At 47.7% G+C, this 23,274-nt stretch overlaps 2 protein-coding genes across 6 annotated transcripts in view; one reads left to right on the plus strand and one right to left on the minus strand.

The window, feature by feature from the left end:
* The window catches only part of SMAD6 (SMAD family member 6), a 69,093-nt gene that overhangs the window by 24,637 nt on the left and 21,182 nt on the right, over window positions 1–23,274 (plus strand). The gene's annotated exons all lie outside the window — the stretch shown is intronic.
* Window positions 16,399–23,274, minus strand: part of LOC146337301 (uncharacterized) — a 60,197-nt gene continuing 53,321 nt past the window's right edge. For 3 of the 5 annotated variants that reach the window (XR_014785424.1, XR_014785422.1, XM_084817505.1), the window contains one exon: window positions 16,402–16,957. Coding sequence is in view for 1 of the 5 variants with exons in the window: in XM_084817505.1 (XP_084673631.1) it covers window positions 16,621–16,957 (337 nt within the window). In the remaining 4 variants the exon portion in view is untranslated. Of the gene's footprint in view, window positions 16,984–23,274 lie in introns of all 5 variants that reach the window. The other 2 variants (XR_014785425.1, XR_014785423.1) reach the window with 2 other exon arrangements.

The following is a 23,274-nucleotide window of genomic DNA, read 5'->3' on the forward strand; positions in this document are numbered from 1 at the left end:
CTTCTCCAGTGTCTCCTGTTGTTGCACTGAGCACCCCCACACCCTCCATCGCTGTCACAATTGCTGCCACCACCAGATCCTTCACTTATCTTGACATTCTGGCCATATGATACCACTGCTTACGTTCCTGCATGGCCTTCTGCCTGCTCCTAGGCCCAAGCCCTTGCCCTGCTCTTATATCCTTACTGCCTTCACCACCACCAATGATGCTCCTTCAGACAGTGCTCCAAGGGTAGGCAGAAGGCAGATCTGGACCTACGACTAGATCTCTGGGTGATTTGCAGTAGATCAGCAAGGGTTTCTGACTCCCAGTTGTTTAACAGTGGCATCAGAATGACTCCATCCACCCTAAAGTATACTGCTGAAATTGGAAAGGCGAGGGGTAACTAGAAGTGGATTTTTGTTTGAAGAACTGTGGGCTCTGTTCAACCCTAGTGCTCAAAACAATTCCAGATTATTTCATTCTAATGGTATGTCTTTTACACAAGGCTCTGGTTGGTGGATCTCAGGATTCTAGTAAGAAAACGCAAAGATCCTACAATTCTGAAGCCTCCCCCACCCCCATGCTGTTCTTCCTTCTTGCTTTCTTTTATGCTTGGAACTGCCTCCTAGGACACCTGAGGGGCAAGGGGAACTCCCACCTCTTCCATTAGCTGTCAGATGACACCATTCCGTCATTAACATTGCTGGCTTTTAATGGTATGATGCTGGCTTGATGTTGCATTATATAGTCGTTAAAATTTGTTTTATTATGGAAATTGTGATACTTGCATTTTATTATTGTGCATATTGGACTTGGGTGCCTTGATGTGAGCCACCTTTTGGGGGCTCGCACCCGAAAAGGCAGCCTAAAATATTTAAATAAATAAATGGTGACCAGCCACCTACGTAAGCATCTTTCACTTCGCAGAATGTTTGCGTGTGGTCAGATATTGCCAGATAGGCTGTCAGTGGATCAATCATTTTACATTCTACGATGCATGAGTAATCAGTTGACTGTTGCCCAGCTCTATTCTTGTGTAATGCTACAAGCAGTTGTACGCCTAAGATGCCAGCTGTGTTCACCTAAAGAGAGGAATGCTCCAAACATACTTGCGCACACTGATGTCTTCATCTGGGAGCAGAGGCTGGCTGTGACTAGGATGGAGGAGGCAAGATTTGCAGACATTTTAACCTGAGGTGACAGGTGCCTTCTTCTGGAGATTTTTCACAGGCAAGCCCTGCAAAAGGGGGGCAAAACGGCTTGCCTAGAATAGGACATAGCCAATTAGCAGTAGGGGGCTACTCCCACAGCATCATCTTCCCCTCTCTTGTCAGCTGCAAGCATTAGAGGGGAGGCAGTGCCCCCCGGATTGGTCTTGAATTACCCATGTGACCAAGAGTGGAAGCATTGCCCTCTGATTTGGCTATGTTACATGTGCTCTCACTGATGTCATCACACCCGCTCCGTGATCCCTAGGTTGGCTGGCATGAGAGATCAGAGGAGACATGCTGTTAAAGCAGCAGCCAGGGGGCAGGGTGGGGATGGCTGTGAATAGTGCCCCCCAAAAGGTAAAAGCAGGTGTGTGTCAGGTACTAGTTCATCCCCCTCAAAGTACAGTGATTTTGTGCTTCTGGCATATGACTCTGGCTTGTTAGGAAGGGAACAAGCCAACGTTTCTGCTTCAGATATTGTTAGGGATGTCACGAGAGTCTGTGGGGGTGGGGGTGGAGTCCAGCGGACTCCCCTTCACCCATCCTTCCAGACCCCGCTCACCAAACTGTGTGGGCTCACAGACCTGCTTGATGGGCACCCCATGGCTCAACGAGTGCCCAGCAGCTGTCCATCCTCCCTAGCGATCTGCCATTGTGCGCAACAGTGGCGACTCGGGTGCTTCCGGGTAGGTAATAGTGCCTAATTGGCGGCCATAAAGGGGCCATCTACACAACATTGCAGGCGTGAATGAAGCATTCACGCCTGTAATGTTGCATAAATGGGTCCTTTATGGTCACCAGGTATGCACCATTACCTACCCAGAAGCTCCCGAGCCACCATTGTTGCACATAGTGGCAGCCCCCTAGGGAGGGAGGGCAGCCCTGCAGCTTTGTCGAGCACTCGCTGGGCCGCAACAAAGCTTGCGCGGTGCTGTGAGCTGGGGCGGGCGGTGGCTTGGTGAGCGCCCGATGAAGCCAGGCGTGGGTGAGTCGGTCCATCCCTTGATAGCATGTTCATCCAGGCCTGTCAAACCCCTTTCATCCTGAGGACTGAATTCAGTTTTGGAGAAGCTGTCGTGGATTGCGCTCCAGTAGTGGACAGGGCCACAGGGGGTGGGGCCGAAAACAGAAAAAAGTACAAAGAATACCAGCCTACTGTAGCTTTGAGCTCCTCCTGCCGGTCACTAAGCCTGAAGAGCGGCATTTCAGCCTTTTAGAATGGCAGTGGGGGGGCCACACAAAAGCTGGTAAACCATGAAACGATCAACAGTGGGACCAGCGGGAGGGATCGTGGCCATGTGGGCAACCCCCAGAGGGCTGGGTTTGCGACCCCAGGTGGGCTGGATTTGCCCCCCCCGGCCCGCAGTTCAGCACCCCTGTGCCAAAGAAACCACAGGTGAGAGTCCCTGGCCTGCTTAGCTGCTCCCAGCGGCCGGAGGAGTCAAGGGGCAGCGATCAAACAGCATGAACCAGCCTGTTTGCTCACTCACGGTAAGCCAGAAAAATAATAATAAAACACAATTCTGGCTTGCTGTGACATCCAAATGCAGCCAGCATGTAAACTGGCCCTAGGTTTGTGCCAGTTCTGCAGTCAAAAGGCATGTTTGGCTGCCATTTAGGTTTCCGGTGGGCCAGGGGTGTGTCGGTTTGGGTGGTTCTCACATTACAGTGTGGGGGCTGGGCCAGCCATACCAGTGGGAGATGCATGTAATTCTTTCATAAAGCTCCCCCATTTCCCATGAGAAAGATAGCTTATAAATATGGTAAATCAGTAGAATGAAACTGCCTGATCCACTTTGATTTGCTTGTGAGAGGGAGAAATATTTGGATGTTGGATGTAGCTTATTTAGAATTCTTGAAAACGAGGTCAGTAACATAGGAGAAACTCTGGGTTCTTCTGGGAACCTGTTGAGAGACGTTCTTTAGAGTTACAGTAAGGGAGGGATCACTTTCCCTCCCCCCTCCCCAATTCTATGCCGCTTTGATGAGCAGGAGGCGTTTATAAGCTTTGCTTTCAAACTATGTGACCAAGGTTTTTCCACGGAAATAACTTATTAAATGCGCAGCACTCGTTGAGCCGATTGAAGTCCACCCGTTTGGTATTCATCAAAGGTGCCTCCTTTTCCTAGAGGTGCCAGATCCAAACTCAGCAATTTACTTTTTGGGGGAAATGGGGAGGAGGCCCTGTTTGGAGAACCAGAGATGGTGCAAGAATGCTTTTTTTTTTTTTTTAAGAGAAAACCAAAACCCTCCCAAGACAAACTGGGGAGAGAGAAGTTCAGAAAAACATCCATAATTTCAAAGAACATCTGAAGGCTGAGTCCTCCTGCCTTGGGACACTGGCTGTTTGTGTGGATTCCACTCTGAGAGTCCGGCACCTACCATTTCTGGTTAAGCTGTCTAAGGCTTTGAACTGCTCAGGAACCTCATCTTGGATTACCGGCAGGGGCGTTTGAACTATTGAGCTGGAGCGGTGCCTGTTCTTTTCTCCCGCCCCTCCCCTTCCAAGTTTTGTTGTTGTTGTTTTTTGCACCAAAGAAGCCAAAATGTTTGCAACAAGAAAATTAGCGTTTCCAGGCTGGAAATGTATTACACAAATTAATAAAGAAACATGCCAGCAATCCTCTATGTTGTGGAATTTGGGCGGGGTCAGAGTTGGTGCAGTAGAAGGAAGGAAAGAGCAACATAGGAATTGTAGCTCCGTGGGAGGGTAAGTGCTTTACCTGTAGAAGGTCCCAGTTTCAATCCCAGCCTCTCCAGGTAGGGCAGGAAAAATTCCTCCCTGAAACCCTGGAGAGCCGTCGCTGCCCGTCAGCATCAGCAACACTGGGCTAGGTGGAGCCATGGTCTGACTCAGTAGAAGGCACCTTCCAAAGTTCCTAGGTGTCTGGATAGGGAAATAGGTCTTGAGTAGATGGACAAAGGCTCCCGGAACTCCCCCTCACTGTCTCCTGTCCCCCCCACCCCGATTTCTCATAGGCTACATTCACATACACAGTGACCTCAGATTTTTTAAAAAAAATCTTGGTTCTCAAGGAGAGGATAATGGTTAATCTGAAAAAGATATATACCTAAATAGAACAGAACAAGGAGGGAGGTCTGGATTAACCTGTTCCAGATGAGACATTCCCGCTCCAAGGATGGTGGCTCAGCAGATGGAAATGTGTCGAATTGATGTTTAGCTTTTGTGTAAGAACAAAAGTGTTTGCATAGAAATGCCCCCCTTGGCTGACCTTATTTCAGTTACAAAATTCTGGCTCTGAACAGCCACAGCAGTTAGTTGTTTTGGAAATGAATATTTCTTCATGGACCGGGAGGTGGGAAGGGTGGGGAGAAGGACACTATATTACAATGCCGTTCTGTGGATTCCTTTCCTTGGTTTCATTCTGAGGGACACATACAGACGTAGAGGAGTTCACCCAGGAAGCTGCCATATGCTGCATCAGGTCCTTAGTCCATCTGGCTCACAGCTGCTCTCTTGCCTTCCAGGGCTCTAGCTGTGTCTTCCAGTGGGCTTATCATTGGCAGGTAAATCTGTTGAACTCGCTCCTGCTGTTGTGTTGGGTGGGTTGTGAATTGGGCACCTCTGTACATGTGCGCTTTGAAGTCCATGGCGTTTTGGCACACCCCGGTTTTAGAAGCAGTTGTGTGTGCCAAACAAAACAAAACCTGAGATCCGGAGGCAGATAGTTCGTGGCTAATTTGCAACATGGAGACGACGGCATGGGATAAGAATCGGCAGCAGTGGCGGCATGGTGGCTGTTGCCTTTCCTTGGCTCTTTGTTCTTAGCTGGTTTTGCAGCCAACAGAAGCCAACCTCAGAAGGCCCTGGAGGTCTACCTGTGTTCTGGTTTTGTACCTACGTCAAGCAGGATGCCACCAACCCCCCATCTGCCTTGGATCCACACTCATCTTAGCATCTCTTGACTGATGGCAACCTTCCTTCTGTCTCTCTTCAGCTGTCTCTCTCACAGTTGAGTCCCTGCAATTAAATTATGATTTGGTGCCTCGAAGATAGTCAGTTGAATGAGCACAAAAATTCCCAGCAGCCTTTCAGATTTCAGTATTTTTCTCACCTGCCTCTGAAGCATCAGGGCCAATCCCATTTCAGGGACTGGCTTCTGCTATGGGGCTCTCCACTTGTGGGAGATAACAAACAATGTTGTGTCCCCTGTTGCTGATGTCCTTTCTTGCCATCCACTGAACCACCTGTATACCAGGCTGGAAAAGTGTTTCAAGTGTCCACTTCTTAAGCCCATTGGTATTGCATCCTGTCGAAGGTTAAAAGGTACACAGGAATACAAAGTATTTCTCAGTCAATTTTCCATTTACAGAGGCCGGCTTTTGATTCTTTTCTGCATAGGAAGGGGAAGAAAATAAAAGGGGGAAAACATCCAGGCTTATTCTCAGGCTGAAGCATAACTCCAACCCAGGGCTGTGCAGGGGGTCTGTTGTTAGGATTGGGAACTTCAGTTGGAGCAAGTCCTTGAGTGGTGCCGAGGGCAGGGAGTGCCTGAAGTGCTGTAGCAGGCAGAAAGTCCTGCTGCGATGACCAGGCAAGGGCAAAAGGCCAAGCTTTTGACGTTGAAACGTAGCCTGTCCGGCTGGGAGGTTTGCTACTGCCTGCCAGTGGCGGGGGGGTGCTGTTGTACACACTGTGTTCCATTCTGGGCCTGAGGGAAGCGCCGAGGTCTGTGCCCCTCTGTTAGGGCCTGGCCTCAGCCCCAGAGGTTCCTGGTTCAAGCCCTGGAATCACCGACAGTGAGCCTGTTGAGGCCGTCCCTCCCTCCCTCCCTCCCTCCCTCCCTCCCTCCCTCTATTCTCTTATTGCAGACCAATTCATATTAAATGAATACATTTCCAATGGCCAGTTGCCCTGTGGAACAAAAGTAACTTGTTGGTTTCTACGAATCTGGTCCCTTCCTCTGCTGCAGGTGCTGAGAATCATGCAGGCTGCTCCATGGTGCTTCGTGTTGCTCTGTTTAGTTTGCCGTTGCACCAAACCTGCAGCTACCTTGCTCCGTCCCCTGTGGAACCGCGAGGTGGCCTCTTTCTCCTCCTCTTGAGATCTAGACATGGACATGTTGGTGAGACTGTTGTATTGATGGAGGCTGAGATGGTGGGTTGGAGACAAAGAGGCTGTCTGCTTCTGAGAATGTCTGGTCTGATTCGTCTTTTCCCATCTGTCGCCTCCAGATGCCCGCTCATCCCTTCTTCTGTGCCTGCACTTGCAAAGGAACACAAACAAATGTCAACTCTGGTCTTTTTAAATTCTCTCCCACCTCTGTTTGGAGATGAAGTCTGAATGAATGTTCTGTTACCCTCAGTCAAACACTAAGGACTGGATGATGTGCTAGGTGACTCATAGGGGTCTCCATAGATAGACAGACAGACAGACAGACAGACAGACAGACAGGTATCTATAGATATATATAGATAAACATATATCTATGTTTATATATAAACATAGATATATAGTGATCTATGCTATATATATATAGCAGGGGCCTTTATTGGCCTTCATGCAGAACTTGGTAGTTGAGCCAGAGATCACATGTAGGATTAGAAGCAGGTGTCAGTGGTTGCTGAGGTGAGAACTTGGAACCCGTGGAGGTGAGTGCTTCTGCCCTGTATGCTAGTACCTGGGCTATGGGGCAGAATGTTCCTGGGGTAGTGAAAGGTTCTAAGGTTCTAGAGTGACTTCACCCACACAGGCTGGATGTTGGGGATTCCTGAAGGACTATGAAGACTTCTAGGATAGGCTGGGACTTTTCCTGGTCTCTCCTCTTACTGGCTTTACCTGGTCCCCAGTGGTTGCTGCCTATGACCCAGCACTGACAGCAAGGGAGGTGGAGAGAAGTTCAAAGTAGATTTGTCACACAGAAAGCTGTCTTGGCCCATCTGTTTGGAGGGCTTTAAAAGAGGGTTACAGAGATTCCTGGGGGAGAAGGCCGTACGTGGCTACTAGTCCTGATGGCTACATGCTGCTTCCAGTATCAGAGGCAGTGAGCCTATGTGCACCAGTTGCTAGGGAAGATGGGTGGGAGGGTGCTGTTGCACTTGCATCCTGCTTTTGGTTTCCCGGTGGACAGCTGGTTGGCCACTGTGTGAACAGAATGGTGGACTAGATGGACCCTTGGTCTGATCCACCAGGGCTCTTATGTTCTTATTAAAAGCTTTATTAACTTTACAGCTCGACCCATCTTGAATTTTTTTTGGCTTGCACAGACCCAATACATTTTCTCACCTCAAAAGACTGCAATGGTGTGATCCTAGATATGGTGCAGGAGATAGAATCATAGAATAGTAGGGTTGGAAGGGGCCTACAGGACCATCGAGTCCAACCCCCTGCTCAATGCAGGAATCCATCCAGAGCATCCCTGACAGGTGGCCATCCAGCTTCATCTTGAATGCCTCCAGTGTGGGAGAGCCCACCACCTCCCTAGGGAATGGGTTCCATTGTCGTGTTGCTCTAACAGGACATTTTTCCTGATGTTCATTGAGCCCATTATTCCGTGTCCTGCACTCAGGGATGATCAAGAAGAGATCCTGGCCTTCCTCCCTGTGACAACTTTTCAAGTACTTGAAGAGCGCTATGCTATCTCCCCTCAGTCTTCTCTTCTCAAGGCTAAACATGCCCAGTTCTTTCAGTTTCTCTTCACAGGGCTTTGTTTCCAGTCCCCTGATCATCTTCATTGCCTTCCTCTGAACCTTCTCCAGCTCGTCTGCATCCTTCTTAAAATGTGGTGCCCAGGACTAGACACAGTACTCCAGATGAGGCTTAACCAGTGCTGAGTAGAAGGGAACTAGTACTTCCCAGGATTTGGAAGCGATGCTTCTATGAATGCAGCCCAAAATAGCATTGGCCTTTTTTGCAGCCACATCCCATTGTTGGCTCATATTCAGCTTGTGATCTCCAACAATTCCAAGATCCTTCTCGCTTGTAGTGTTGTTGAGCCACGTATCCCCCATCTTGTAATTGTGCTTTTGGTTCCTTTTTCCTAGGTGCAGAACTTGGCATTTATCCCTATGAAATTTGCTGGGGGCGAGGGGAACCTAGCAGTCTGGGGATGCTTCTGGATACAGCATTGTTCCTGGATGCCCAGGTGATAGCTGTGGCTAGGAATACCTTTGCTCAGCTTTTCCGGATGGGGCAGTTGCACCCTTTCCTGGAGAAGGAGGATCTGGCCACAGTGATTTATCTGTTAGTTGCCTCCTGGTTAGATTACTGCAATGTGTACCACATAGGGTTGCCTTTGAAGAGGGTTTGGACATTTCAGCTAGTGCAAAATGCTGCAGCCAAACTGTTGTCCAATGTGCATTATACAGACAGTATTACGCTGGTCTCACCGCAGTTGCACTGGCTACCCATTTTGTTTCTGGTGCTGGTTCTTACCTATAAAGCCCTGGATGGCTGGGGCCAGGATATCAGAAAGACCACCTGCTTTGATATGAGCTTTACAGTGTTCATCGTAGACCTGTCTCAGTGTTCCACCCAAGTGAGTCCAGATTGATGGAACGCGGGTCAGGGCCTTTTCTGTAGTAGTGTCCCGTTTGTGGAGCACCCTCTCTAGCGTGATTAGATGAGCGTCTTCAATGCTTGCCTTTCGGTGAGCAGTAAAAACTGTGTGTGTGGGGGGTGGTGGGAATTGCTCAGTATTTAATGACTGTTAATGAAGAGTTGATTGGTACAGAACTGGGGTCTCCAGCGTGGGTGGACATCTCTCTTGGTGCCTCCCAGGTTCCCAACCTCTCATGAGCTTTTATTTTTTTTTATTTTTTTTAACTGGGCAGCTGGCATTCTGCAAAGTGACATGTTGCCCTCCAAGGCCATCTTTGTTTGGGTTCCAAATAGTGGTTTTGGAGGTCAGACCCCATCTCTGCTTTGTAATTATGTCCTTTGGCAAGTTACTTTTCCTTTTCTCTCAGCAGTTTGGGAAATGAGTGTTCTGTGCCTGGCTGTGCCCAGCATGGTAGCCATTTTATGAATGGGCAAGCCCTCTCCCATGTCAGCCATTTTGTGACCACACCCATGACACTCAAAATTTTAAATGTGCCAACCAACCCCAAAACGTTGGGGTCTCCTGCTTGAAGATTTGCCTCATCCTGTACAGTCTCCTACAGTCAGCCGGAGAGGCCCTTCTGTGTGTCCCACCAATGGCTGAGGTTTAGTTGGTTGGGAACAAGGAAAAGGGCCTTCTCTGTGGCTGCACCCAGACTGTTGCACTTCTTGCCCTGGGAAATTTGCTTGGCCCCTTTGCTTGTGGCCTTCCTGTTTAGGGTTTAGCCTCAGTTTTAGGATGAGATGTTCTGAGTTCAAAACCTTGGGGGAAGGGGGAATATGGTGTGGGAAGGTGCAACAACCTTAAGACCCAGTCAGAGGGCTCTCACATTGGGAGCCAGATGGGCTCAGAGGACAAGAAAGCTTTGGTCAGAATGTTTGAGTACACGTGTTTCATCCACTTAGCCACCCAATACAACTGATGGGTCCTCCACTGCACAGTGTACCCAATGCATTTCGTCCTTTCAGTGGGAAGGGAAATGTAACAAGCTGGACAGATAACTGGTGCCAACTGGAAGCTACAAAAAATTGGAGCAAAAGCAAGAGGAGAAGGAAATGAGAAGTCAAAGGCTCAGTGGGCACATTGTAGAGTAACTTTCCCCAACCTGGTGCCCTCCAGATGTGTTGGACTACAACTCCCATAAGCCCATTGCTAGCTGGGGGCTTATGGGAGTTGTAGTCCAACACATCTGGAAGGCACCAGGTTTGGGAATGCTGTTGTAGGGGATCAGTGGGCCTGCATTCCTCATTCATCACCAGCATAGCCTTTGCTGAGGTTTGCCTCCATCCAGTCCTTGTGCCAGTTGGGATATGGACATTTCACATGCAGTCATTTGGATAAAGAGATCCTGAATCCTGAAAAGGCTTCATGAAAACCAGTTAGCCCATGTCCCATGTTTTCCTCAACAATGGTGGTGGCTATAATGCAAGCTGAAAGGAAAAAACACACCCCTCCTTTTACAGAGAAAGGCAAACTACGTCCAACAGCATTTCCCAACTGTAAAACAAGGTTCACTTTATTTATTATTTTGAAAACACAAATTACTTCCAAAAGCAGGAAAGCGGAAGGACACAGCCTGCCGGCGCTGGCCGGTCCGCCGGCGCTGGGCCAATCCCATAAATGTTTGGCAGTCGGCAGAATACAGAGCCTTCTTCTATTGAAAAGGGACTAGTTACGGCTAATTTTTTTTCCTTCATTCCCAATGGATTCATAAAACACTTTTCAGATTTCAGAATGCACTTCCTGAGCCTCTTCAAATTTGAAAGTGAACCTCTTAGGAAATGGCTGGTCTTAACCTTTTTGTGATGCATAGAAAGAAAAGTGAACATCTTTCTCCAGTGATCTTCATGAAATCTTATGCGAAAGGATCTTTATACTTCTCATGGCATCAACTTAATCAACACACCAATGTCCATGTGCTTTTCCAGGGATAGCCATTCACTCACTCGCTGCTGGCACCAGTTCTAGCATAAAAATGTAGATTTCCACCTCAACTTAAGCTGCATGAGCTCCTGCATGTGCACAACATGCCCTTTGGACACACGTAGCTGCCCCTGCTACCAAAAGTCTTGCTTTCTAGTGGGACAAGGCACAGATACCTAAGTGGCAGGTTGGCCCATATTTACGGCCTTCCTTGTCTTGGAGGCTCACTCGAGTCCTGGCCGCAGCGCTTTATGGAAGAGTTGTTAGGTATTTCCTTTTTGAAGTAAGCTGCTGGGGCGGGCGGGTGTGTGTGTGTGTGTGTCAGCTTAAGCAAACAGAAGTTTGGGAAATTTAATAATAACAATTTCAGCCTGAGTTGCAGTGGGAATTCCTATGTTGCTTTTATCAGGACTAAGCCTGGCTCAACAGTGGCCATTGTCCTTGGTGGTGCCGATGAAGCGGTGTGCCACACGGTCCAATGAGAAGGCCAGGAGGCCACTCCTGCAGTTCTAGGGTTTTACTTATTAATTAAAATGATTCTGTGGAAGTGTGAGCTATTGACAGACCATTCAATATGGAAAGAATTCCCCATTTTATTTGTTTGTTTGTTTGTTTGTTTACTGTATTTTATCCCGCTCCCAGAGCGGCTTACGATCAATGAACAAAGAAGACGGTCCCTGCTCGCAGGCTTACAATCTAAAAAAGACACAACACACAAGGAAAAGGCAATGGGGAAGGGAGAAAAAAGAAGTAGGTAGACTGTCAGCAGGGCTGGTGGGATGGCCCTGTTCCCCATTCTCGTCTCCCAAAGGAGGGGCAGTCCAGCTGGAGCAGGCCCTGATGTTCCCTTTGCCTGCTCCCTCACTCCTTCTTCCCCACAGGTAGAAAATTTGAAAGCCGCTGTGCTGTGTAGGCTGATGAGCTTCCGTAGCGCGACTGCTCAGCTCCCAGCTGCCCTGTCACTTCCTTCACCTGCCACTTGCTTCTCTCACCTTTTCCTGGTCCATCCCTTGTCTTCCCCCTGCCTGGAAGTAGCTCCAGTGAAGAAGTGCTCCAACTCTTTCTTACCTCTGACACTCCTGGGGGAAATTCATTTTGACCTGGTCTGTAGCAAATTGCATCTGCCATTCTCGTAATGGTTTATTCATATCAAACGGGACATTTTCTTTGAGGCACAGTTAAGCGCCATAGTTGTTGCATATTGCAACAGAAATTGTGTCTGGCTGGTAAATACGTACGGCACTAGCTACCTTAAGTGCCATTTTTTGTAGAAAGGCGGGGTACAAATCAAATCAAGAAATAATATTCCCTTTAAAACAATCATTACAAATTCCTCGTTAATAAATCCCAAATTTTGTATACATTTGAGAAAAAAAAAAAGTCCTGGGGGTTGGTTTCTCAAAAAGTAGTGAGGGGAGTAGTAACTAGGAGAGGAAATGCTGCGGGCAGGGAAGAGGCCTGAGGAGCAGATAATGGGGGTGGCCAATTTTTATGCCATGCCTGAGCATCCAATAAATTATCAAACTTATATTTTGCTTGCATGCTTGCAAGCTCATCTTTGAAGCCATAAGAACTAGAAGCTTGCTCTTTTTTATAATTAAAGATATGTTTGGAATCTGGAATTCTGCACCCAACACCTTTTTGGATCATGGAAATGCAGAATCCATCGAGTGGATGCCATCCAGCCATTTAAACCAATTTTTCAAGACCTCCATTGTAAATGCACCTCCCTGTCTCCTCACATCACCAAAGGTGAATGTCAGCTGAAGTATGAGAAAGCACAGTGCTTGTTTTTTCAGTAGAAACATTTCATGCAATTCCTCTGGATACATTTTTCTTTCTTTTAAAGTAAAGTTTTCAGATAATTGCAGCCACACATGCTTGAAAATGCCCTTAGTGTTTTCCATTTCAGCGCCACCGATATGAATCTGGCGACCTGAAATTGGATTCAGCTGTGGTTGAAAGAGCCAAGACTCCTTCTTGAATGCAAAGCGGTCTGGGCAGTGGAGCTTGGCTCTTTCCTGGTTGAATTTGTGTCGCAACTTCCTCCGTGGCTTGTGAGGGCTGCCCTTTCGAAGGCTGTCTTCAGTTGTGGGTTGCAAGCCAGCACTACTCAGCACACAGGTTGCATTTGCCACTAGCATCTCTCCTGGGGCCAGTTGAAATTGTACCAAAGGAGTGAATGGCAAGAGCTCCTCCTGGCTTTTCGACAGAGCTTTTTCCCTTGGCTGCAAAGGGTCAAGCCTTTATGAGTTTCGAAGAACACACACAGACACAGCGCACACACCAGTTTTGAAACTGTGCAGCATTATTCTTCCGGAGGCTCCTCTCACCAGGTGGGCGGCTGTACTTCTCCGTCAAGTGCCACAACTAGGGACAATTTGCTCCACGAAAGTTGCCCGAGACTCTTCTGTGCTGCCAGCCGTTCTTTCTGCTTCTCTTGCTAATGGATTGGCGCAGTCATTCCTGTCCACTATAAACAATATTTTGGGTTGTCCTGTGGTGGCATGTTGTGTCCCATTAAAAAAAAAAGAGGACTCCTATAGCTGTGTTGTTTTGAAGTTCTGAAGTCATGCATCCTCTTTTTAAGTGGAGATAGACTTGCTACGACTGCCACACTGGGGGTTGGGGGATCTTTTTAGGGGAGTGCTGGCCATGTTTGTATCGTTCTAGGCCACTTGGCAATTCCCCTCTTGCCCTTCCTCCCATTGAGGCAGGCACAATATTATTTTAAATCCTGGTCTTCACTCTCCGTCTCTTCATTCCCCCCCCCCCCAACAACTTCCATTAGTTCTGTTCTTTCCATCCCCCACTACTTATTTAGGCATGCTGTGAAAAAGGCACAATTAAAAACAGCTGGTTATGAAAATGAATTTTCCCTTGAAGGCAAGAGCAAAACTGTGCACGCGGAGAGGCCTGGCAGAGTTGGAGCTGGCGCTTCAACTCTGGCGCTCGTTTCTGCTGCTGCGTGTTCGTTGCTTGTTTCTTAATGCTGCCTGGCGGCCTTTCAGTTCTCATAGCCTCATCCGTGTGTGTTGCTCCTAGATCTGTTGCTCTTGAAGTGCGCACTGCTCCCCGCCCTTTTCCCCATTCACAATAGCATCAACACAGGTTGCCTTGGGCAGAGCATGAATCCCCCAAGTGTTTTGTGTGCTGGAATCTTTTGTGAATTTTGGTGCTACATTTGCATATACAAGCAGGCATCCCAGTTTCATTTAAAAGAAAAGAAAAAAAAATCAATGCGGTGTTTAAACACGGTTCAACAGTTGTGAATTGATTAGTAGGGAGGAGCTGGCGCTGACATCAGCGGGAGATTCCAGCTACCTAGGAATCAATGAGGATGGCTTGGAAGTGCTTTGGTATGTGTTTCATTACCTCTAATCTAGTCTCATTCATTCAGAGTGGGATATAACAGGAGTACCTGCAATAGTCAGTTACACCTGTGTTGCGGGCTTATGGTGTGTGTGTGCGCATGCGCGCATGAATTGTGCCCAGAGTACGGGACCAGGAACAAGTGGAAGGAACTGTTAGAACTAGAGCTGGAGAACCTGTGGCCCTTCCTAATGTTGTTGGGCTATAGCTACCACCATCCCTGACCATTGGCTATGTTGGCTGGGACTCATGGAATTGGGATTAGTCCAATAACACCATCTGCAGGGCCACAGCCCCCCACCCCCACCCCCCAGTTTAAGCTTTGACAAGATATGTCAAATGGAACACAACCAGTTCCAGTTAATGGCCTAGTGGGGCTGTGTTTTGAACTAACTGTAGTTTCCAGTCTTCAAAGGCAGCCCCATGCACAATGCATTACAGTAGCCTAGCCTGGAGTTACCTGGTACTTGCCTCTGGGCTAGTGTTTCAACCCCTGTACTACCATACTCTGGCTCTTGATAAAAGTTAGTAATACAATTATGTTCCTGTGACAAAAAAGCAAAATGTCAAGTTTTTGCAGTTTCTCTTTCATTAGGCCTCCCTTTGTGTGGATGTTTTGGCTGTGGTTGAGTTTCCAGGGTAGCCACTTGCCCAGTGGCCCTGAATTAGAAATTGGGATGTGGAAATAACGTGAACCTGGGATTTGCACTGTGGTGCTTTAGTGTGGAGTAAGGTTGTGGATTGCTTATTTGGGGAAAGGAAGCCCTTTGTCTGGCATCCTGCTCTGAAAAGTCCTGGCTCTTCAAATCCAAGGGGAACATGGGTGTGAATCAACATGCAGTGTGGCCTCTGTACACACAAGGTGAGGTTGGCAGTGGACTAAGGGTGTCGTCCTTTGGTAGTTTGTTCAGTATGTCATAACTCACAAGTCACTTTCCCCTGGGATCTGACAGTATTAAAAAGTTCCTTTTTTACTTAATTTTTTTAATTAATTATTTGATGGGATTTCAGGATAATATCAGTGGGGAAGATCCAAAAGCTAAAGCAGAGTTGTACATTTATTGGGGCCAACTGAAATGCTATAAAATAGTGAGCAAGCTTTTGAGTTCTGCAGAACTCTTCTTCGTGCTGAATGTTAAGTAAAAGAACAAATGGGGGTGGGGAAGCTGGGCATGATGGGAAAGCCCCAAACCCTGCTGGCTGTATATTTTCAAAAAATGGGGAGCAGCCATTGTTGTTTCTTTGTCCCAGCAGCCCTTGGTGCACCTAGCACAGTTGAATCTATTTAACTCTGCTGAACACCTCCTGTGCTCCATCTTATGACTGTTTTGTTCTCTCTCTCCTTTTGTTGTTTTGCTTAACATCCAGCCGGATGGATTCAAAAGCTTGCTCACTAATTTGAGACAATTCGGTTGTGCATTTTGGAGAATATCAGTGAAAAACTGGAATATCCACCTTAAAAACTGGCGTACCCCAGGTTGTTCGGTAGTGGTGGCAGAATGGAATTGTTTTGAGACCCAATAAAATGAGACCCAATAGAACCTGCTTAAACTGGCCTGAGATGAGATCAATAGAACCTGCTTAAACTGGCCTGAGATGAGATTCCTTCGTTTTGCTCTGCCCTTCAGCCCCATGGCACAACATAGCTGCACAGGGCCCTGCTAGAAGCATGGAAAGGGATAGCAGAAGAACAAGCGAACACCTTTCTTGGTTTATAAGGGAAACCTGAACCTGGGTTGTTTTTGGCTTTACCTGGTATCCAATTAATTTACCCTCCTCTCTGCCCCACTGCTTGCTCCTTTTCTTTCTTTTCACAATTTAGGTCAAATTACAACATGCCATGGCTGTTTCTTAAAGCAAACACCCCATGCCAGCCCCCTACTGTGAAAATGAGTGGAAATCAAATTGATTGTGAACTCTGTGAAGAGCCCAAGAATGGCTTGAATGCCTGCTCTGGTCTGGTCTCCCTTAGTCAGAGAACAGGAGACAGCAGTCGCTGATGGGTCGCGATCCCAGTGGCTGGTGGTTCTAGTAGGTTCTATGCACAGGAATGCCCATTGTGGTCGAAGAGCCCCACACCACACATCCGGTGCTGAGCTGCTCTTGCTGAGAGAGGAAGTTAAAGTGAGGAAACCCTGCCTGTCAAAGGGACTGCCCGCTGCTTCTGCCCACAATACAGATCACAATCTGCTGTGCCGCGGCTGTGGATGGGCGGGTGCTGTTCTTGGTCATCTCAACATAATGATCCCTTGGAGGAAGCGGTGGCAGTTAAATGGGCCCCAGATGGTAGACTGTATCTGTGCATCTCTTGGATCTCCAATCCCATATGCAAAAGGGGAATCCAGTTGTTGTCAGTATTTATTATTTATTTATTATTAACATTTATAAAGCGCCTTAAGCCATCAAGGCAGTATATAACAACTCAAACAATAAAACCTTAACACAGTTAAAAAAGACAAGAACATTAAAACAACAAGGGAAAAGAGGCTATGGAAGGACAAGACTCTCCAGTGGTGGTGACCTGCAAGGTGTGTGCAATGTTTGTTTTCTTGCCTGAGAACAACATGGCCTACACCTGCAACAAGTGCAAGTTGATCACGCTGCTGGAGGAAAAAGTAAGTGGACTGGAGCGGCGACTGTCGACCCTCCGGGGAATAAGAGAACACAAAGAGTTCTTGGACAGAATGGGGGAACTACAGCAGCAAAGGGCAGACCAGAGCTTGAAGAGCAACAGCAAGATGAGGCAGAAGTGGGAAATGCTGAGGTGAAGAAAAATGGAATAGAGGATACTCCTTGGAAAATGGTGACAGTTAGGAGAAGAAGAACTAGATGCCACTCTGCACCAGTGGAAGCAGTGGAGCTGTGGAACCGATTCCAGGTACTTGCGGATGAGACTGGAGGACAGCCTGCAGAGGAAGAATCACAGGGGAACCTGCATGAGAGTGAGCAAGAGGCTGAAGGTCAGTCAAACAGAGGCGATGAAACCCAGGCCTACAAGAAGAAGAGAAGAGTGGTAGTAGTGGGAGACTCCTTGCTGCGTGGGATCGAGACCCAAGTATGTCGCGAAGACCCATGGACTCGCCAGGTATGTTGTCTCCCGGGAGGACAGATTAGAGACGTGACTGAAAGGTTGCCTGCACTCATAAAGCCCACTGAAAGGTATCCCTTTCTTCTCATCCATGTGGGAACAAATGATACCACCAGGCAGAGCTACGAAGAGATCACGTCAGACTTTGAAGCTTTGGGAAGGAAACTCAAGAACTTTGGGGCCCAGATAGTTTTCTCATCCATCCTTCCAGTAGTTAGAAGAGGGACAGAAAGGGAACGAAAAATACTCCGGGTGAATGACTGGCTACGAAGGTGGTGCCGACGAGAGAGATTTGGATTCTGGGACCACGGGCTATACTTCCTGGAAGTTGGGCTGTTGGCTAGGGATGGGTTGCACCTCACAAAGGATGGGAAGAATGTGTTTGGCCACAGCATGAAGAACTTCATCAAGAGGGCTTTAAACTGAATCCTACGGGGAAGGGAGATGTAATGTTGGGGGTAACGATGGACATACGCGCATGCACTGCAATGGAGAGAACAGCTCTGATAACGCCCAATAATAGTCTTCAGACACATGTAGGAAGAAAGCCACACTATGAAGCACATGGTCTTCATAGAATCATAGAATAGTAGGGTTGGAAGGGGCCTACAAGGCCATCGAGTCCAACCCCCTGCTCAATGCAGGAATCCAAGTCAGAGCATCCCTGACAAATGGCTGTCCAGCCTCGTCTTGAAGGCCTCCAGTGTAGGAGAGCCCACCACCTCCCCAGGTAATTGGTTCCATTGTCGTATTGCTGTGACAGTCAGGAAGTTTTTCCTGATGTTCAGCCGGAAACTGGCTTCCTGTAACTTGAGCCCATTATTCCGTGTCCTGCACTCTGGGATGATCAAGAAGAGATCCTGGCCTTCTTCTCTGTGACAATCTTTCAGGTACTTGAAGAGTGCTATCCTATCTCCCCTCAGTCTTCTCTTCTCAAGGCTAAACATGCCCAGTTCTTTCAGTCTCTCTTCATAGGGCTTTGTTTCCAGTCCCCTGATCATCTTTGTTGCCCTCCTCTGAACCCTCTCCAGTTTCTCTGCATCCTTCTTAAAGTGTGGTGTCCAGAACTGGACACAGTACTCCAGATGAGGCCTAACCAGTGCTGAGTAGAAAGGAACTAGTACTTCCCGGGATTTGGAAGCTATGCTTCTATGAATGCAGCCCAAAATAGCATTAGCCTTTTTTGCAGCCACATCCCATTGTTGGCTCATATTCAGCTTGTGATCGACAACAATTCCAAGATCCTTCTCGCTTGTAGTGTGGTTGAGCCACGTATCCCCCATCTTGTAACTGTGCATTTGGTTTCTTTTTCCTAGGTGCAGAACTTGGCATTTGTCCCTATTAAATGTCATTCTATTGTTTTTTGCCCAGCACTCCACTCTATCCAGATCACTTTGAATTTTGTTTCTGTCTTCCAAAGTATTAGCTATCTCTCCCAATTTTGTGTCATCTGCAAATTTGATCAGCATTCCCTGCACCTCCTCGTCCAAGTCATTAATAAAAATGTTGAAGAGCTCTTCGATGTCTATATACTGAGCAGAGCAGAGCAAGCTGCTCCAGCTGGTCCAGGGACTACAGAAGCAGGCAAGCTCCCAGAGAGCGAGCGAACAGGGGGAGCAAACAGGAGTTGGCCAGGGGAGTTGCAGTGGTTGAAGAGACAAAGGAGACAAAGGAGACAGAGGCTAAGAGGTAAGTGGGTTGCAGGAAGCCCAGGGCGCTGCCCTTTATCCTTCTGACTGGCTGTGAGCTCACCAGGAGCTTCTGAGAGCTCCAACTGAATTGGAGGGGTGTGGCCTGAGTACTCCCAGCAGCTGACTGGGCGGGAAGCTTCAGTCTGTTTCCCGCCTCCCAGCTGAGCAGAGCAGAGCAAGCTGCTCCAGCTGGTCCAGGGACTACAGAAGCAGGCAAGCTCCCAGAGAGCGAGCGAACAGAGTGAGTGAACAGGGGGAGCAAACAGGAGTTGGCCAGGGGAGTTCGGCAGGGGAGGTCAAGGGGGAGGCCCCTAACATTTTTTTTTATTTTTTTTTACTAACTTTTTTTCATTTATTTGTCTTGTAACACACACTTCCACACCAGTGGGACTCTGCTTTTAACCTCTACTGAGTAGAGGAGCAGGCACAGGCTAGTCTAGAACAATCACAAAGCTAGACACAAAAAGGGAAAAGAGGCTATGGAAGGACAAGACTCTCCAGTGGTGGTGACCTGCAAGGTGTGTGCAATGTTTGTTTTCTTGCCTGAGAACAACATGGCCTACACCTGCAACAAGTGCAAGTTGATCACGCTGCTGGAGGAAAAAGTAAGTGGACTGGAGCGGCGACTGTCAACCCTCCGGGGAATAAGAGAACACGAAGAGTTCTTGGACAGAATGGGGGAACTACAGCAGCAAAGGGCAGACCAGAAGCTTGAAGAGCAACAGCAAGATGAGGCAGTGGGAAATGCTGAGGTGAAGAAAAATGGAGTAGAGGATACTCCTTGGAAAACGGTGACAGTTAGGAGAAGAAGAACTAGACGCCACTCTGCACCAGTGGAAGCGGTGGAGCTGTGGAACCGATTCCAGGTACTTGCAGATGAGACTGGAGGACAGCCTGCAGAGGAAGAATCACAGGGGAACCTGCATGAGAGTGTGCAAGAGGCTAAAGGTCAGTCAAACAGAGGCGATGAAACCCAGGCCTACAAGAAGAAGAAGAGAAGAGTGGTAGTAGTGGGAGACTCCTTGCTGCGTGGGATCGAGACCCAAGTATGTCGCGAAGACCCGTGGACTCGCCAGGTATGTTGTCTCCCGGGAGGACAGATTAGAGACGTGACTGAAAGGTTGCCTGCACTCATAAAGCCCACTGACAGGTATCCCTTTCTTCTCATCCATGTGGGAACAAATGATACCGCCAAGCGGAGCTACGAAGAGATCACGTCAGACTTTGAAGCTTTGGGAAGGAAACTCAAGAACTTTGGGGCCCAGATAGTTTTCTCATCCATCCTTCCAGTAGTTAGAAGAGGGATAGAAAGGGAACGAAAAATACTCCGGGTGAATGACTGGCTACGAAGGTGGTGCCAACGAGAGAGATTTGGATTCTGGGACCACGGGCTATACTTCCTGGAAGATGGGCTGTTGGCTAGGGATGGGTTGCACCTCACAAAGGCTGGGAAGAATGTGTTTGGCCACAGCATGAAGAACTTCATCAGGAGGGCTTTAAACTGAATCCTACAGGGAAGGGAGATGTAATGTTGGGGGTAACAATGGACGTAGGCGCATGCACTGCAATGGAGAGAACAGCGCTGATAGCGCCCAATAATAGTCTTCAGACACATGTAGGAAGAAAGCCAGACTATGAAGCACATGGTCTTCGATGTCTATATACTAATGCCCAGAGTATGGGAAACAAACAGAACGAACTTGAACTCTTAATACAGGAGGGAAATTATGACTTGATAGGTATAACTGAGACTTGGTGGGATGACTCTCATGACTGGAATACAGCAGTTGAAGGATATAACTTGTTCAAAAAGAACAGGAGGAACAGAAAGGGAGGCGGGGTTGCACTGTATGTGAAAAATACATATCTCTGCACAGAAATACAGGAGGAGGAGCTTGGTAGCCCCATCGAGAGCATCTGGGTTGAAATAAATGGAGCAAAGAATAAAAGGAACCTGGTGGTCGGAGTCTACTACCGGCCACCCAATCAAGGAGAAGCCAAGGATGAAACTTTTGAAAAGCAAATAGCCAATGTTTTAAGGAAGCATGATGTAGTAGTAATGGGGGACTTCAATTTCCCCGATATTTGTTGGGAGACAAATTCTGCAAAACATGGCCCCTCCAGGAAATTCCTGACTTGTGTGGCGGATAACTTCCTCCTACAGAAAGTAGAGGAAGGAACTAGAGGATCGGCTATCCTTGACTTGATCCTAACCAACAGAGATGACTTAGTGGATAAAGTAGCAGTTACAGGAACTCTGGGGGAAAGCGACCATGTTGTACTTGAGTTCTTGGTTCTAAGGGAAGCAAAAGCCGAGTGTACTCAAACGCGTACCCTGGATTTTAGGAAAGCTGATTTTAATAAACTCAGAACAATGATCAGTAAGGTCCCATGGCAAGCAATGCTAGCGAGAAAAGGAGTCCAAGATGGGTGGGAACTTTTAAAAAAGGAAATTCTCAAGGCACAATCACAAACAATTCCAACAAGAAGAAAAGGTGGAAGACAACAGAAGAAGCCAATGTGGCTTCACAAAAAGCTTAGGGATGACCTGAAAACAAAAAAGGACACATATAGGAAGTGGAAAGAAGGCCAAGTAACAAAGGAAGAGTACAGGCAGGTAGCACAGAATTGCAGGGATGGCGTCAGGAAGGCTAAAGCGGAGAACGAGGTGAGGTTAGCGAGGGATGCTAAAAACAACAAAAAGGCTTTCTTCAGCTACGTGCATAGTAAAAGGCAGAGGAAAGAAATGGTTGTTCAGCTATTAAATAAGGATGGCAAAATGATAACAGAGGACAAAGAAAAGGCAGAGGTGCTCAATTCCTACTTTGGCTCAGTCTTCTCCCAAAAGAGGGTCTATGACCCCCCTGGCAAAGGCGAAGTACAGGCTGAAGGGGCAGGATTGCAGCTTGAGATCGACAGGCATATGGTCAAGGAACACCTCATTACTTTGAATGAGTTCAAATCTCCAGGGCCAGATGAACTGCATCCTAGAGTCATAAAGGAACTGGCAGAAGAGCTCTCAGAACCGCTGTCTATTCTCTTTGAGAAATCATGGAGGACCGGGGAAGTGCCAGATGACTGGAGGAGGGCTAACGTTGTCCCTATCTTCAAAAAGGGTAAAAAAGGAGGAACCTGGGAACTACAGACCAGTCAGTCTGACATCAATCCCTGGGAAAATTCTGGAGCAGATCATAAAGCAATCCATCTGGAAGCACCTTGACAACAATGCAGTGATTACTCGAAGCCAACATGGATTTGTCAAAAACAAGTCCTGCCAGACAAATCTGATCTCATTTTTTGATCAAGTCACCTCCCTTGTAGACCGTGGGAATGCTGTAGACATCATATACCTTGACTTCAGCAAAGCTTTCGACAAAGTGCCCCATGATATCCTGATGAGCAAACTAGCTCGAAGTGGGCTAGATGAAACAACGATCCAGTGGATCCACAGTTGGCTACAGAATCGGACTCAAAGAGTGCTTATCAATGGGACCTTCTCAAGCTGGGGAGAGGTAACGAGTGGGGTACCGCAGGGCTCAGTCCTGGGCCCAGTGCTCTTCAATATTTTTATTAATGACTTGGAGGAGGAGGTGCAGGGAATGCTGATCAAATTTGCAGATGACACAAAATTGGGAGGGATAGCTAACACTTTGGAAGACAGAAACAAAATTCAAAGTGATCTGGATAGACTGGAGTGCTGGGCAGAAAACAACAGAATGGCATTTAATAGGGACAAATGCCAAGTTCTGCACCTAGGAAAAAGAAACCAAATGCACAGTTACAAGATGGGGGATACGTGGCTCAACCACACTACGAGCGAGAAGGATCTTGGAATTGTCGTCGATCACAAGCTGAATATGAGCCAACAATGTGATGTGGCTGCAAAAAAGGCAAATGCTATTTTGGGCTGCATTCATAGAAGCATCGCTTCCAAATCCCGGGAAGTACTAGTTCCCTTCTACTCAGCACTGGCTAGGCCTCATCTGGAGTACTGTGTCCAGTTCTGGGCACCACACTTTAAGAAGGATGCAGACAAGCTGGAGAGGGTTCAAAGGAGGGCAACAAAGATGATCAGGGGACTGGAAACAAAGCCCTATGAAGAGAGACTGAAAGAACTGGGCATGTTTAGCCTTGAGAAGAGAAGACTGAGGGGAGATATGATAGCGCTCTTCAAGTACTTGAAAGGTTGTCACAGAGAAGAAGGCCAGGATCTCTTCTTGATCATCCCAGAGTGCAGGACACGGAATAATGGGCTCAAGTTACAGGAAGCCAGATTCCGACTGAACATCAGGAAAAACTTCCTGAGTGTCAGAGCAATACGGCAATGGAACCAATTACCTGGGGAGGTGGTGGGCTCTCCCACACTGGAGGCCTTCAAGACGAGGCTGGACAGCCATTTGTCAGGGATGCTCTGACTTGGATTTCTGCATTGAGCAGGGGGTTG

Source organism: Heloderma suspectum, chromosome 11 (genome assembly GCF_057233095.1).
Source record: "Heloderma suspectum isolate Gila_16-S chromosome 11, 16-S_ref, whole genome shotgun sequence".
Classification (NCBI taxonomy): Eukaryota; Metazoa; Chordata; class Lepidosauria; order Squamata; family Helodermatidae; genus Heloderma; species Heloderma suspectum.